At 37.7% G+C, this 16,537-nt stretch overlaps 1 protein-coding gene across 3 annotated transcripts in view; it reads left to right on the forward strand.

Moving 5' to 3' along the window:
* Positions 1-16,537, forward strand: part of CEP95 (centrosomal protein 95) — a 43,150-nt gene that overhangs the window by 5,065 nt on the left and 21,548 nt on the right. Inside the window, exons 4-11 of one of the 3 annotated variants that reach the window (XM_058561377.1) lie at positions 1,242-1,352; positions 5,292-5,397; positions 7,536-7,651; positions 10,733-10,864; positions 11,827-12,020; positions 13,584-13,696; positions 13,876-14,005; positions 14,626-14,779. In XM_058561377.1, the coding sequence (XP_058417360.1) occupies positions 1,242-1,352; positions 5,292-5,397; positions 7,536-7,651; positions 10,733-10,864; positions 11,827-12,020; positions 13,584-13,696; positions 13,876-14,005; positions 14,626-14,779 (1,056 nt within the window). The remainder of the gene's footprint in view (positions 1-1,241; positions 1,353-5,291; positions 5,398-7,535; positions 7,652-10,732; positions 10,865-11,826; positions 12,021-13,583; positions 13,697-13,875; positions 14,006-14,625; positions 14,780-16,537) is intronic. The other 2 variants (XM_058561378.1, XM_058561379.1) reach the window with 2 other exon arrangements.

Genomic DNA, 16,537 nt, shown 5'->3' on the forward strand with positions numbered 1-16,537 from the left:
AACGTTGTCCATCTTTACTAGTAGTATTGTAAAACGTCAGATTTCTAGTTTAAGTTTATTTTGCATCACGACTGAAGTCATGAATGACTGGATTCTCCCAAATATGAAATTTCCACTCTGCCTCTCCCATACTAGTTTGAACTTATGAGAATGCCAGGCATGATCTCCCAAAGGACACCCTGAGTGTCTCAAGAGTTAAGTTCGTCCGTACCTGATGTTGATCAGAGTCCATTTTAGGTGAGGTTAAACATGTCAAGTTTCCATGCTTTTGCCAGCCCCTTTCTTGTCAACATTTCAACTTAACATTTATTAAAAATCTTTTATGCTAGGTACTGTGCTAGGGACTGTTTAAAGGTTAACTTCTGGTTATAAAGTGGATTTGGTGGGAGATGAGGCTGGAGAGGATGGGGTGAGGTGAGATTAAAAAGAGTTTATATGCAGGGAGCCATGAATGATTTTTAATTTAAAAAACGTGGTATGATCTATGCAAAGTAAATAGGACTTAACAGATAGAAAAAAATAAGAATTCCTGATGAACATACCCCAACAAGTTTGCTTGGTTTGTTTTTATATTACTTGGCTGATATTATCTTCAGAACAAACCACTCATAAAACAGTATTCTCTCTTGCTATTTTTTTTTTCACCAGCCTAGTAAAATTCCACTTAGCTGCTTTGTATTTTGGTATAAAGCCTACTAGAGGATGTTTTCTTACGTCCCACTTATTTTGCTTCTTGATAAAGAAAGGAATATGCCAATGAATTATCAAATACCATATTCAAGACTACTCTCTTTGTTTCTTTAGATATAATCAAGCATCAGGAAATGATGTTTTTAATATTTATAATATCATTGTTTCTCCTGGGTTGGTTTATAATCCTTGTATCTTGAACACTATTTTCACAGTGATATATCCATTTCAAAATTATGAGGCTTTCGATTTCTTGGTTAAATTTTTTTTTATTGATGTTTTAATAGTTTATAACATTGTGAAATTTTGGGTTGTACATTTTTGTTTGACCATCACCATATATATGTCTCCCCTTGTGCCCTTGTGCCCACCCGCACCCCCATTGCTCCTGGTAACGACAATACAGTTTTCTCTGTCTATGTGTTGGTTTATATTCCACATATGAGTGAGATCACACAGTGTTTGTCTTTCTCTTTCTGGCTTATTTCACTTAACATAATACCCTCCAGGTCTTGGTTAAATTTTTTAATAGCTCTGTATTCTGTATTCAGGAGAAAATATAGTGAAAGGAGATAAGGAATCTATTAAGAATCTCCTGGAAATATTTGATGGGTTGTTGGAGTATCTCACAGAACACATCAGTGAAACATCTCACGAGAAAAGTAAGTTTAAGAATAGAAATTTGCTGGGCCGGCCCTGTGGCGTAATGGTTAAGTGCACACACTCCGCTGCTGGTGGCTCGGGTTCAGATCCCGGCGCGCACCGACGCACTGCTTGTCAGGCCATGCTGTGGTGGTATCCCACATAAAGTGGGGGAAGATCAGCACGGATGTTAGCTCAGGGCCAGTCTTCCTCAGCGAAAAGAGGAGGATTGGTGTGGATGTTAGCTCAGGGCTGATCTTCCTCACCAAAAAAAAAGGAATAGAAATTTTGTTTGGTTTCTATTTCATGGTGTGTCCCTTTTTACCTGTTATCTTTTTGCCTGTTTTTCTTCATTGGAATTCGAATCACCAATACAGTAAATGTGATAAATTTAACTGTAAGTTAAGTTTCAATTCTTACTGTTACAGGTGGTTGAAAACTCGGTCCTAGACTGCCATCATGTCCTTTGTCAACTTGGATGTTGCTTATAAATTACTTTAAAGCTAATCTATAGGGCCGGCCCCGTGGCTTAGCGGTTAAGTGCGCGCGCTCAGCTGCTGGCGGCCCAGGTTCGGATTCCGGGCGCACACTGACACACTGCTTCTCCGGCCATGCTGGGGCCGCGTCCCACATACAGCAACTAGAAGGACGTGCAGCTGTGACACACTACTATCTACTGGGGCTTTGGGGGAAAAAATAAATAAATTAAAAAAATAAAAAAAAAAAAATAAAGCTAATCTATAATAGAAAGCTAAATTCTGGATAAAATTGCTTATCGTCCTATTATTGAATGAAATTCTTTAGTCCAAAATTGCCTATGAAAGAACTGACATTTTTGTTACAAATTTGAATGTTGCTGAGGCATCAGCAGGAAGAATTGGTGAGTTTCTGTCTTCAGCATACACTTAGGTTTGTGACAGCCTGAATATTTTTTTTGGCCTTAAGCAAACTCCTGTTGCCAATCTTCCTCTTTTTGCTTGAGGAAGATTGTCCCTAAGCTAACATCTGTGCCAGTCTTGCTCTATTTTTGTGTGGTTTGCCACCACAGCATGGCTTGATGAGTGGTGCATAGGTCCACGCCCAGGATTCGAACCCCCGGCCGCCAAAGCAGAGCACATGAACTTAACCACTACGCCACTGGGCCGGCCCCCTGAATATTTTTTGTTTTACTCTTTGAGTAACCCAGTTCCCCAAACTGTGGCAATTTATTGTGTGAAATTTTGATTGTATGTTTTTTGATAATTATTATAAAAATCAATATTGCCATATTATTTTCCAAAAAGGTTATGTTTATTTAAACTGGATCAGCAGTGTGTAAGAGCTATTTATAATCTTTGGCTCAATAAATCTCATTTCTAGGGATTTATCCTAAGGAAATAATACAAAAGAAAATTAAGTGCTTGAAGGTCTTCATTATAAAGTTATTTATCATTGCAAAGAAAAAAGAAAGAACTTGTATGTCTTGGGCCGGCCCCGTGGCTTAGCGCTTGAGTGCGCGCGCTCTGCTGCTGGCGGCCCGGGTTCGGATCCCGGGCGCGCACCGACGCACCGCTTCTCTGGCCATGCTGAGGCCGTGTCCCACATACAGCAACTGGAAGGATGTGCAGCTATGACATACAACTATCTACTGGAGCTTTGGGGGGAAAAAAATAAATAAATAAAATCTTTAAAAAAAAAAGAACTTCTATGTCTTAACAATATGAGATTAGTTAAGTAAATAATGCTGTATGTCGTGGTTGGAATAATATATGATGCGTTTAAGAATGGGTTTACTATTGTAAAGTTATCCAAAAAAAGTTTTCAGCAGCAGTACCAGTTAACATAAATTCTAGTACAAATGAAGACAAAAAATTGGGGTAGGCTCATCATTTGCGATTCTCACATTATTGATGGTGAGACCTATGCTGTGATTATAACATTTGAAATTAGTCTTAAACTCTTCAGAGATAATTTTATACCTTTTATCCTTGTTGCTAAAAAGATTTAAAAGCATGTGTAATTAAGGCCTGAAAGGAAAGATTGAAAGACATACCATGTAGAATATTTCTTTTTTTATTTCAAGAACTTTTGAGTGTTGAGTATTTTGAGTGTTTAATAATATGTTAAATACCAGCCTAGGTACTCTGGGAGGATTCAGAGCTGTATACCATGTTTATACTCAAGTTAGGGAGATGGCCATAAATACATAGAATAAAAACATTATAGGAGAATTGGTGGAGAGTGAATAACATGTGAAACTCACTGGATTCAAGGCTACAGAAGGTATTTCGATGCTCTGTGGCTTTTTAGTTATTTTAGCAGCAAGATTAAGAGGTAGAAAACTACCTTTAAGTAAAGAGATTTATTAATTTGAAATATTATAATGACAGCAGCAGTTTTTACAATATAGTGCTTGATTGCAGGTAGGGGAGGGATGATAGTGGCCTGGCTGAGGATAGGGCAGTGAGGATGGAGAGAGGAGGACAGAACTGAGACATACTCATGTGTGAGTCTGGTAATAGTGAAATGTGGAGGAGAGGACCTTCCCAGGAGAGGTCAGTAGTATGTGGTGAGCTTAGTGCTGCTAGGAGGGAGTTGTTTAGATGGGGCGTCCCATAGGTGGTGGTACTTTAGATGGACATTGTTTTCTAAAGTCTGATTCTCACCATTGCATGTCCAAGTTCATATGGCAGTGTTACCTAGAGCTGATCAGATTCTTCAAAATGCCAATTAATAATGAGAAATAAATCTTTATTATCACTAGTCACGTCAGGTGTGCAGAGCAGCTTCTTCCTGATACCTGAGCTCGCATTATCACTTACCACTGAAGAACAAGAGATTTGAAGGCAGACCATGGGCTCAGTGCTAAGTTCTGCCCCTTGCTGTGTGGCTGAAGCTCTCTGAGCCTCAGTTTTCTCATCTAAAATTCTTTCATGGTTGTAGTAAAGATTAAGTAAGTAGACGTGCATAAATAGTTTAGCACCGAGCCTAGCTCAGAGTAAATGCACAGTAAATGTTAACTAATGTTATTAAAATATTGCTTGCTGGATACTGAAATAGAAAAAAATGAAAGTGGATGTTTGAACAGGGAATCTCTAGAAATGAGGGTGGGAATATCCAGAGGGGTAGATCTGAATCATAGGAGGTTTCACTCACATTGCTTCTGAAATCACTCTCGTAGTGATTTCATTGATACCTCCTAGTGATACCACTGGTGAAAGTGTATTCCTCGGGTATGTTGGGGTAGAAAAAGGTTGATAGTCCTTAGGAAAATTTCATCCAAGCATTGATGTGGTCTGACTCTTGGTTAAGCTAGGGCCTGATTGTCTTGGAGCTTGAGGTAGGCTGACAGTCATATTTTTCTGAAGCCACACCCTAGTCATCTTGCCTCAGACATTCCTTAAAAATAGAGAGGTATAAAGAATAATAAATGAAGCTACCACCTTGCTTAAAAAAATAAATCATTGCTGATACAACTGTAGACCCTGCTTTTAAAGCAGTACTTGTGTTCTTTATTACCCAGGTAATACATGCTCATTACAGGTGACGATTTGGTTCTTTCTAATTTTACATTCACAAGAACCCAGTTTACTAGGAGGAGCTGAGAGTGCCTTACTGTCCTTATCTCTACCCACCCCCTGTATAGAAATAGTAGTATTAACTAGTGGTCTCTTCTGGGAGGAGTGGAGGGCGCTGAGCAGCCTAAGGCTGTGCAGGGGCAGGGGTAGCACTCAGAGCCCACAGCGAGTGGCTCCTAGCCAGCAGCCGATGGGGGGGTGACTCTCTGCCCCAGAGCCTGCCCTGTGTGCAAAATGACTCGGGGACATGGCCTAGCTGGGAGGAGATGCTGATGTCCTAGTGAGTCATGGCAAGGGGCTGATTTTAAATGAAACATTCTGAACTCCCCCCCCCCCCCAAAAAAAGAAATAGTAGTATTAACTTGGGTGGTGGTGGTGGTGGTTTTTATCTATCCTGAACAGGTGAAACTGGACAGGATTTTCAAGAATCCAGTCGAGGAGAACCTTTGGAAGAGCCGGAGAGTACTCAAGAATCGAAATCATCATGGAAAAGAGTTTCTTTTGGGAGGTAGTGCTCAATGTCTGTGAATTTAATCAACAAGTTATGCTTTTCCTTCTACTGAGAATTAAAATTGCACACAATATACCAGAATGACAGCAAAAAAACAAAGCTACTGTGAAAATTTTACCAACTTCTCATATTTTAAACCTCCTGGAGGGAGTTTTAAGAACTTTGAACTATATATAATACTTAATTCTCAGCATTAACCACCTACTCATTTTTCAAGCACCTACATATTTTTTGATTTTTCCCTTGATTATCAAAGTAGTTTATGTTCCTTGCGGAAAACTTGGAAAGTATGGGAGAAATAAAAAAGAAGCAGGAAACAAAAAAGATGAAACCTGCCATTCAGAACTAAACAACTGCTTGTTAACATTTTGTTGTACTTTAGTCTTTTTTACTGTTTTTTCTGTTTTGGATTTAGTCATATTGTCTATATAATTTTGTCTCCTGCATTTTAAGCTTTAACACATCACGGGCCGGCCCCATGGCTTAGTGGTTAAGTGCGCGCGCTCCGCTGCTGGCGGCCCTGGTTCGCATCCCGGGTGCACACCGACGCAACACTTTTCTGGCCATGCTGAGGCCGCGTCCCACATAGAGCAACCGGAAGGATGTGCAGCTATGACATACAACTATCTACTGGGGCTTTGGGGGTAAAAATAAATAAATAAAATTATAAAAAAAAAAAAAAAAGATTTAACACATCAAGTCTTTTCCCAAGTTGTTAAACTCTTTTTTTTTCTTTTTAATAATTTTTATTTATTTATTTTTCCCCCTAAAGCCCCAGTAGATAGTTGTATGTCATAGCTGCACATCCTTCCGGTTGCTCTATGTGGGACGCGGCCTCAGCATGGCCAGAAAAGTGTTGCGTCGGTGTGCACCCGGGATGCGAACCAGGGCCGCCAGCAGCGGAGCGCGCGCACTTAACCACTAAGCCATGGGGCCGGCCCATGTTAAACTCTTTATAATCATTCTAATCACTGTGTAGTGTGTATAACATGCCATTGATATGGATGCATCATAATTTACTAAACCACTCCTCTAAAGTAGGTCTGTTTTTTATACTATTTTTTTTTTTAAATGTGATATATACCTTTGTTGATTTTCACCTCTTCTCCCATATCTTTAAGCTACATTTCGAAGTCAAAGAGTATGAATGTTATAAGGCTATTGAAAGTTGCCGAATTGAGGAGGCCAGCCCTGTGGCGTAGTGGTTAAGTTTGGGTGCCCCGCTTCAGCGGCCCAGGGTTCACAAGTTCGGATCCCGGGCGCGGACCCATGCACCGCTTGTCAAGCCATGCTCTGGCCGCGTCCCATATAAAGTAGAGGAAGATGGGCACGGATGTTAGCCCAGGGCCAATCTTCCTCAGCAAAAAGAGGAGTATTGGCAACGAGTATTAGCTCAGGGCTAATCTTCTTCACACACACACAAAAAAAAAGTTGCCAGACTGCTTTCCAAAAAGGCCGTTACTGTTTATACACCCACAAACAGTATAAAAAGTGCTAGGTTACTGCACTTTCGTGAACCAGTATTATTGACCAATATCAGAGTTTTCATAGACAAAAATATAACGTCGTTACAGGTTTGATTGTACTTCTGCTAACCAGAGGTTGAATATGATGCTATCACTTTCTTTTAAATACCTGATTCTCAGTTTTTTTATGGAGTTTGTCATGGTTTGAAAAGCACAGGCAATGCCTTCTTGTTTAGGCAGAGTACATTATGGAAAACATGTCTTAAAGGAGACCATCACAAGATAAATTTCTTTATTTTCATCATTAGGTTTTTAAAAAGGTAACAAAAGTGCAAAAGTGAAACAATACAAGGATATTTAATGCAAAATTAATGCCCTACCCATCCTGCCCTCCACTCCCACACCCCTAGAGTAACCAGTGTTTTATTGTTCTCAGTGTGTATTCTCCTATATATTTAATCCTTGACATTTTATACACAGCTGTTTCCACCATACATATGTCAGTCAAAACAGATAAGCAGCAAGAAGTGATAAGCAGCAGAGGGGAGTGTCTTTCCCTTTTTCTGCGCATAGCGATGAGCAATCTGAACACCCACAGGCAGGCTGCTTGAAGCAGCTCTCGGGATGTTTATGGGCCAGGCCCCTGAGTAAATGAGGGAACTCTTTCAGGTGCTCCTTATCGTCTGAGGTGTTGGGCCCCTCTTGGGATGGAGATGAAGCAGAATCCACCGGTGAAATAATTAGACTCGGAGACACAGCACACACCTTTTCTCTAAGGAGTAATGGTGAGTAGTTAAACTTTGAATATCAGTTATTGTTATTCAACATACAACTATGAAAATGTAAATAGTTATACTTAGGAGTATTTAAAGTTGAGAAGAATAGAGAGAGCCCTAACTGGACATCAGAATTGAAGTTCCAGAATACCACCATTACCCACTAAATATAAACAGTTACTGGAAATCAGTCAGGTGGGAGTCACAGGCACATGGGCAAATGGGTGGATGCAAGTTTGCCATGTATTATGTGGGACTTGTGTAGACTTAATAGTCTAGTCACACTCAGGTACCCCTTAAGTGTAGTTTCCTGAATTGGATGACTCACTTTTTTCATGGTTTCAACCAACAAGTATGTACATCCAGTGGCAATTTTTCTCCTAGGCTTCAGGCTACATTTCTAATAGTGTCCTGCTTATATACACAGTAAACTTGAATATCTTTCAGGCCCATCTTGAGCCTCTCACCTTGCCCTCCTCCAACCATCCCATTCCCTGTCCTGCCCACCTTGGTTGCCATGTTCTTCTCTGGCATCATATTGTTTCTTCTGCTGAGATGCTCTTCATTCCTTTCTCTTTCTGGCAAACTCTCCCTACAAAGCCCAGCCTCCTCCACCTGCCTCAGACTCTGAGGCTCTTTATTGCTGCCGTGTAGCCTTCTTACCTTATTTTGGTAACACCATTCTCACATTGTGTAGTAACTTTGAGTTTGTCTGTTATGGAAATTGTGAGTTCCAGGGACAGTAGCCACATTATAGTCATTAAGCAAATATTTATTTAGTGGTTTCCCTGTGCAAGGCGGTGGTGATAACAGTGGTAAACAAAACAGACACAAGTCCCTTCATAGAGCTTACGTTCTACTTGTGGAAGCAGCCAATAAATAAGACAAATAAGCAAAATATGTAGTAAAATTATTCATCTTAGTATTCCAAAACTTAGCAAAACACCAGGCCCAAAATAAGTATTTTTTTTTAAAGGAAGAACAGGAATACTAGAGTGGAATTAAGTACATTAAATTGGGATTCAAGTGGCCTACATTCTCATCCAGACTCTGCTACTGGCTGTGTAACTTTGGACAAAGCCCTTATTTTTTCTGAGCCCTAGTTTCTTCAAGTGTGAATTTAGAGAATTTAACTAAACCATCTCTGAAATCCCTTTCAGCATTAATACTCTGATTCCAAGGAGTTGTCACTGCATTGCAAGGAATTATGTTCAAAGAACCTAAGTCTGGAAGGTCAGACAGTAGACCAAAGATATGTACTTTCCACTGGGATGGGCAAAGTAACAGAATGACCAGAGTCGAGTGTAGGTAATACAAGAGTGTTTCTTGAAGGAGGAGAGTCAGATGGATTGACAGAAGATTGAAGGGATGGTTATTTTAGAAATGGTGTTCTGTGATAGCAAGTGCCATGTAGAAAGGTTGCATCTGCATAAAGTGAATTACTTGTTTTCAGATTTTACCTATTTAGATTATAATGCATTAAGGCAAAGGAGAAAAGGTTGAGAGAAAAGCCAGGCTGAGGTTTGATGTCATAAAAGGGCTTATGGTAACTTCCTTTTATATTTGGATTTAAGTCATCAGATAACTGTCATCATACACATTCATAGGCATCTAATTTAGGCTTCAATTCCTGGACTATAAATATTTTTTTTTGAGGTAGCATTGACATATAACATTATATTAATTTCAAGTGTACAACCTAATGATTCTATATTTGTATATATTGCAAAATGATCACCACAGTAAATCACCACACAGTTACAATTTTTTTGTTCTTGTGATGAGAACTTTTAAGATCTTTTAAGATCAACTAACTTAACAGCTTTCAAATATACAATATAGTAGAAACTATAGTCACCATACTGTACATTACATCCCTATGACTTATTTATTTTATAACTGGAAGTTTGTACCTTTTGACCACCTTCACCTATTTTTTCTTTTTTGTAAATGAAATGTTATGCATTTATTATGTAGATACTTATATAATCGAAATTTTATTAATGCTTACAGTAGAGAAGTTTAGGGACTTTGCAATAATAAAACAATATGTCCTAAAACAACCTAAAGATTATGGAGAGATATTTGAGTGTGTAACTTTTAATATGACAAATTAAAAGTTTCAGATGTTAACTAAGCATAAGATTTTAAGAGAAATTCCATCAAAAAGAAAGCATATGAGGGCCGGCCCCGTGGCTTAGCGGTTAAGTGCGCACGCTCCGCTGCTGGCGACCCGGGTTCGGATCCCGTGCGTGCACTGACGCACCGCTTCTCCGGCCATGCTGAGGCCGCGTTGCACGTACAGCAACTTGAAGGATGTGCAGCTGTGACATACAACTATCTACTGGGGCTTTGGGGGAAAAATAAATAAAATTAAAAAAAAAAAAAAGAAAGCATATGAGACGGTCATTCAAGAAACTGAAGAAAAAAATGGACCCAGATGAAAATGAATTAGCTTGGGGTCAAACTGATGACAAATTCAGTATCAGGTATCAGTATCAGGTGGACCAAGTTATGAATTTTGAACATTAGATCTTAGATGGTCTTCATGTGAAATATGAAGTTATGGAGGGAGATTCACATATTTAAAACATTGCGATGTGAAAATGGTGATATCGCAATGGATTGTGGAAAAGGAGAGCACAAAAAAGTATTTTAATATAGCTTTCTATGTAATAACATCATAAAGCTGATTCAAAATATTAAACATTCAAAAATTAGAGAAATAAAACAATTTGTTTGACCTACAAGTCTTTGATTTTGGTACCAGCCAAGATCCCTAGCTTAGAGATATACCCATGCAACTGTCAGTGTTTCTACAACTCTGGCACCCATTTTTCTAAAGCAAAGTAGTGAAACATTGTGTAAAACTTTGCTTTTAAGTTGTATAAATGATTCTGAGCTATAGAACTACATCTTGCTATCTGATACTTATTTTAGAGTAATTGGTATTTTGAGCAGTCAGACCAACATAGTTCTATATTATGTCATGCCTGAGATTTTTATCCTCTGGAGATAGAACTCTTGGCTTTTAGTATTGTTTTTTATTCAGCAATAAAAAAATTTTACCTTGAATATTTTGTTTTCTAGGTACGCAAGGTCCTAACGAAATGCATTCTAAAAAAGCCTCAACTGTACTGTGTTCTAAATCACACGAAGAAGTGTTGAACCCCCCCTCATCTTGTTTTTTGTCCAAGAGTAGGACATCCTTTGTTGAAGACAGTGAGTAGTAATGTGTGATTCGTTCTTGAGACTATTGCTATGAGTTGGAGACAGTAGTTAGTTCCTGGGACAATTGCGTTTTTGCTTTTGTTGCTCTGCATTTTACATGATTCTTTTTGGTTTTACATGATCTTGTTTGTAAATGTTTGCTATTAATTATGAGCTCTGATTTCTTTTTAAGATGGTCTTTGGTCACGTGCTTTGCATCCACTATTTTATTATCTAAATCCTCTCCTCTCAAACCAAGACTTTAGGACAGTAAGAGTCTTTGATACATTAGTGTATCAGTTGGTGGCCTTCACATTATTAGTGAATGACAGAATATAGTAACTTGAAAAATATTATCATCTCTGGAATTTTCATATGGTTAGTATTATATAAAATCATGGTTAAAAGCTAACTAGTTTCATAACATGTGGATGAACCATAATTTACATAGCTATTCTTCAAGCCATTTAAGTTTTTAGTAATTTTTTGTTATTTTTAAATAACTTTTCAGGGAACATTTTTATGATAATAACATTAAAATTATATTCTTCCCGATTTAATTAGGTCCCCACTTGTTTGCTGGGGATGAGTTCCTGATTTAATTGTTTTTCTGTGTGTACTTTTTTTTTTATAATTTTATTTATTTTTTATTTTTTCCCCAAAGCCCCAGTAGATAGTTGTTTGTCATAGCTGCACATCCTTCTAGTTGCTGTATGTGGGACGCGGCCTCAGCATGGCTGGAGAAGCGGTGCATCAGTGCATGCCCAGGATCCGAACCCGGGCCCCCAGCAGCGGAGCGTGTGCACTTAACCGCTAAGCCACAGGGCTGGCCCATGTGTGTACTTTTTTAAAAAATCCTGTTTAAGTTATATTTCTAAGTAGTATGTATGAACATATTTATATAGGTATGTATATATAAAATGATTTATTTCTTAGAGTTTCATCTTAATGTCTACTTTAATTTGTCCAACTAGGGGAAATTCCTTCTGTGGATATGATTCCAAGTGCTAGGAAGCTGGGGGAGCCTATCCAATCAGCTATTCCGTTACATCCACCCTACCACCCTTCAGAGCCTCGAGCACCCTGCCCCATAGGAAAAGAATACTTGCGTTCAAGTCATTGCTCCCCTGCCATGAATTCTACTGGAGAGGGCACAGCATTTTCTGTGGTAGGTGGAAAAGCTTGCTTTCAATTGAATAGAAGACTATAGATTTAAAGAGGTCTCTGCCAGAATAGTAGTCAGGGACACTGCACTAATCAGAGCACTGTACTTCTTAAAATTTACGTTTGCATACACCTGCATGTTCTTATTCTTGGAAGATAGGAGCAGGATGAATGTATAAAAAGGGAAGTAGTTAAGAGCCAACACATATTGAGTCTTTATTTTGTGCCAGGCACAGTTCTGGCTACTTGACAGATATTGAATAATTTACTCATCATAACAGCTCTGGAGTAGGTACTATTTTTATTTCCCATGGGGAAGTTGATATGCAAAGGTTAAGGATCTTATCTGAGGTCACACAGCAATTGTAGAGTCAGGATTTGAACTCAGGCATTCTAGCATCAGAACCCATATTTTATGTCCCGAATTAAATAATTTAAAATTTTAAAAATATAAGAAAGTGTGAAAAATAACCTTTCATCCATGTTCCTATTATCCAGCATCAACTACTATTAATATCTTGACCTACTTGTCTCCACTGCTTTCTTTGAAAAAAGAAAATCCCTTTTTATACAGTCATCCTGTCCCTATCTTCCTAGAAACAAGAACAGGCAGGTATATGCAAAGGGTGAATTTATAAACAATGATACATTCTCGTTAATGAACATTCAAACGAGAGAAAGTACAAAGATGAAGTAAGCATCATTAGCATTAGGTGGCCATCATTCTAAACATTTTATGCATCTTTTCAGATAGGAAAGTAGATGGATAAAAAGAGAAAAAAGGGATCATAAGATAATGGTTAATTTGGAGGAAGCTTAGGGGGAGATGGTAGAAGGGCTTCTGAGTTGCTGGTAATATTCCATTTGTTGACCTAAGTGTCAGTTAAGTGGGAATGTTAATTTTGAAATAATTCGTGAGCAGGACACTTAAACTTCAATAAAAAAAGTTTTTAAAAATGTGATTATATTATAGTTATTTACTGACAAATATTAAATTTAATTTCACTTTAATAGAAAAAAAGATACTGAAGTGAAATTGAAGAGATTCTTAAGCATCTACTGTTTCTTCACCACAAGAAATATTTTCTGTAAGATTCCCTCTAAGGTTAAGAAATAAATTGTTAAAAATGTTAAGAGTTTATATTCATGTTTTTGGAGGTTTTGTCTTTAACTGTTTCAGTTTGGAGAGTTTCTGTTGACTTCTTGATATGAAAGATAATGATTTAATACTTTTGACTTGTGATTTGATCATTTTTTTCATTGTCCAGGTGTAGTTGTAACCCCTGAATTTTTGTACTTGAGAATACCTCACCTGCCTTTATATTTGAGTGGCATCCTGAGCCACACTTTGTTTTTTCCTCTAAGTTTATAGACATTGCTTCATTTCTTTGGCATTGGGGATCAATAGAGTATTTTGACAAATGTGTTTTTAAAAAAGCAAAACATGGAGAATAAAGGAACCTAGCTTTGTGCCACAGGCCCTCGCTTCCCCCAACACCACAAATGTTCTTAATTTTGTATGTCGTCTTTGTAGTTTTTCAAATCAACTCTCTTCTGTTTTTAATAGGAATCAGATGATAAAGTTTTCTTGACTTCCAAGTTACCTAAAGATAGCAAACAGGAAATGTGTCCAGCTCAGGTCCAGGGCCCTAGGACACGGAAGCTTCCCAAAGGAAAAAGGTAACATTACTGCAGGCTTCAATGTTTGCAGTCTGTTTGCAAAGGGAATTAAGAGTTAGGGCTATACTCTCCAAACTTAGCTGTGAAGACCAGTATGAAATATTTGTTAAAGCACATTATTTTGAACTAAGTAATGTACACTTGGCAACTTAAATGTCACATGGTCGCTTTTATTACAGGTATGAGAACAGAGCTGCAGGCTCATCCTGGGATTCACCTTTCTCCCAGAGGCCAAGAAAGAGGTTAACAGAACAAGAATTATGTGCAGTATCAGAGAAACTCTCTCAGCGGCTCTCTGAACTAGATTGGGCAAGTCTTGTTTTTTATCAATGTTGAGATTGCCATCGTTGGTGAGCATTTAAGGGATCTTCCTGTTGAAGGTGAAAGCTAAGCTAAGGTACTGCAAAATTAGTTGTGTCTTAGTTACTGGGCAAATGTTCCATAAATCATGCAGGTAGGACATAGGATGAGAGATGATCTCCTAGCCTTTAATGATATAACCAAATTTGGTACAGATTAATCCAAATTTTTATTGAATTCTGATGAAAACTACATCATTTAGCATAAATGATTACATTAAACCATTTATCTTTAGATACATCTATATAGTTTCTCTTTGTTACTAAAGATAGATTTGGTATAAAATTAGATGGATCTGTGATTCTCAGAAAATTCTCAGACAGTTTGGGGGTGTCATTGAATAAATGTACTAAATCCCTATGTGACTTATTCTAAAGTTTATTGAAACTGAATAGTCCATAGCACTGATATATACACCCTTTAGAAACTAAACATGCATAAACATCTGAAAACTTGTTATTAGTGCCTAATTATCAGAGGAAGCTTTTTAAAAGTTCTGTCTATCTGCTCCTTCCAACTTGCATTCTGCTGAAATCAATGAAAGATGTTGAAAAAATTTTTCTCGATAGATGTTAAGAAGTGCCCTGGGTGATCGAATTAAAGAAAAGACTGACTATGAAGAAGAGAATATTGGAAATGAAGAGCTGGAGCGTGGAAATGATGAGACAGTGTCTCAGCACAGTGACAGCATTGTGGAGTGTGGGCCGAAGAAGCGAAGGCCAGGTACCTATCCCAGAGAGGCCAGGATGAGGACATCTCAGGGAACCAATTAGGCACTTCCATCTACTTATAATGACTGGCTTTCTCATTTTAATATTTCAGAAATATATAAAAGGATCTAAAATAATATCAGATACCTGTATCTTCACCATCTAGAAGTAACAGATGCTAACAGTTATGTTTGCCTTATACCTCTTGGGTTTAAGAAATAAGAGTTGATATCCCCTCTGTCCTCCCCGCAGTCCGTTCTTTTTTCCTCTCTCGAAGAAACTACTCTCAAAGTTGGTATGTTTTTTTCTTATCCCCGTTTTTATATATTTTTTATTTTTTTACAGTTTTATTGAGACATAATTAACATTGTATTTGTTTAAGGTGTACAGTATAATGATTTGATATATGTATATTTAGCAAAATGATTACCACAATAAGTTTAGTTAATATCTATCACTTCACATAGTTATAGATTTTTTTTCTTGTGATGGTAACTTTTAAGATCTATTCTCTTAGCAACTTTCAAATATACAATACAGTATTGTTAACTATACTCACCATGCTATACATTACATCCCTAGAACTTACTTATTTTATAACTGGAAGTTTGTACCTTTTGACCACCTTCATACGTTTCGCCCACCCCCCACCTCTGGCAACCACAAATCTGTCCTCTGTATCTATGAGTTTGTTTTTTTTTAGATTCTACATGTAAGTGAGATCATACAGTATTTGTCTTTCTCTGTCTGACTTATTTCGCTTAGCATAATGCCCATCCATGTTATTGCAAATGGCAGGATTCCCTTTTTTTATGGCTGAATAATATTCCATTATGTGTATATATACCACATTTTCATTATCCATTCAGCTGTTGATGGACACAGGTTGTTTCCATATCTTGGCTATTGTAAATAATGCTGCAGTCAACATGGGGGTGCAGATATCTTTTTGAGGTAGTAATTTCATTTCACTTTTGGATGTATACCCGTAAGTGGAATTGCCGGGTCATATGGTAGTTTTATTTTTAATTTATTTTTGTTTTTAGGAAACATTTCTTTTTTTATTTATTTGTTTTTTATTTATTTCTTTTTTATTGAGATCATAATCGTTTATAACATTGTGTAATTTTGGGTGTACATTATTATTTATCAATTTCTGTTTAGACTTCACTGTGCATACCACTAGTAGTCTAATTTTTGTCTGTCACCATACATATCTGCCCCTTTACCCTTTTCACCCACCCCCCAGCCTGTTGCCCTCTGGTAACCACTAATCTGTTCTTTCTATTCATGTATTTGTTTATCTTCCACATATGAGTGAAATCATGCAGTATTTGTCTTTCTCTATCTGGCTTATTTCGCTTAACATCATACCCTCAAGGACCATCCACATTGTTGCAAATGGGACGATTTTGTCTTTTTTATGGCTGATTAGTATTCTATTGTGTATATATATATATACCACATCTTCTTTATCCATTCATCCATAGAAGGGCACTTGGGTTGCTTCCACATCTTCGCTATTATGAATAATGCTACAGTGAACATAGGGGTGCATAAATCTCTTTGGATTGTTGATTTCAAGTTCTTTGGATAAATACCCAGTAGTGGGATAGCTGGATCGTATGGTATTTCTATTTTTAATATTTTGAGAAATCTCCATACTGTTTTCCATAGTGGCCGCACCAGGTTGCATTCCCACCAGCAGTGCATGAAGGTTCCCTTTTCTCCACATCCTCTCCAACATTTGTTATTTTCTGTCTTGGTAATT

This window comes from Diceros bicornis, chromosome 18 (assembly GCF_020826845.1).
Source record: "Diceros bicornis minor isolate mBicDic1 chromosome 18, mDicBic1.mat.cur, whole genome shotgun sequence".
Classification (NCBI taxonomy): Eukaryota; Metazoa; Chordata; class Mammalia; order Perissodactyla; family Rhinocerotidae; genus Diceros; species Diceros bicornis.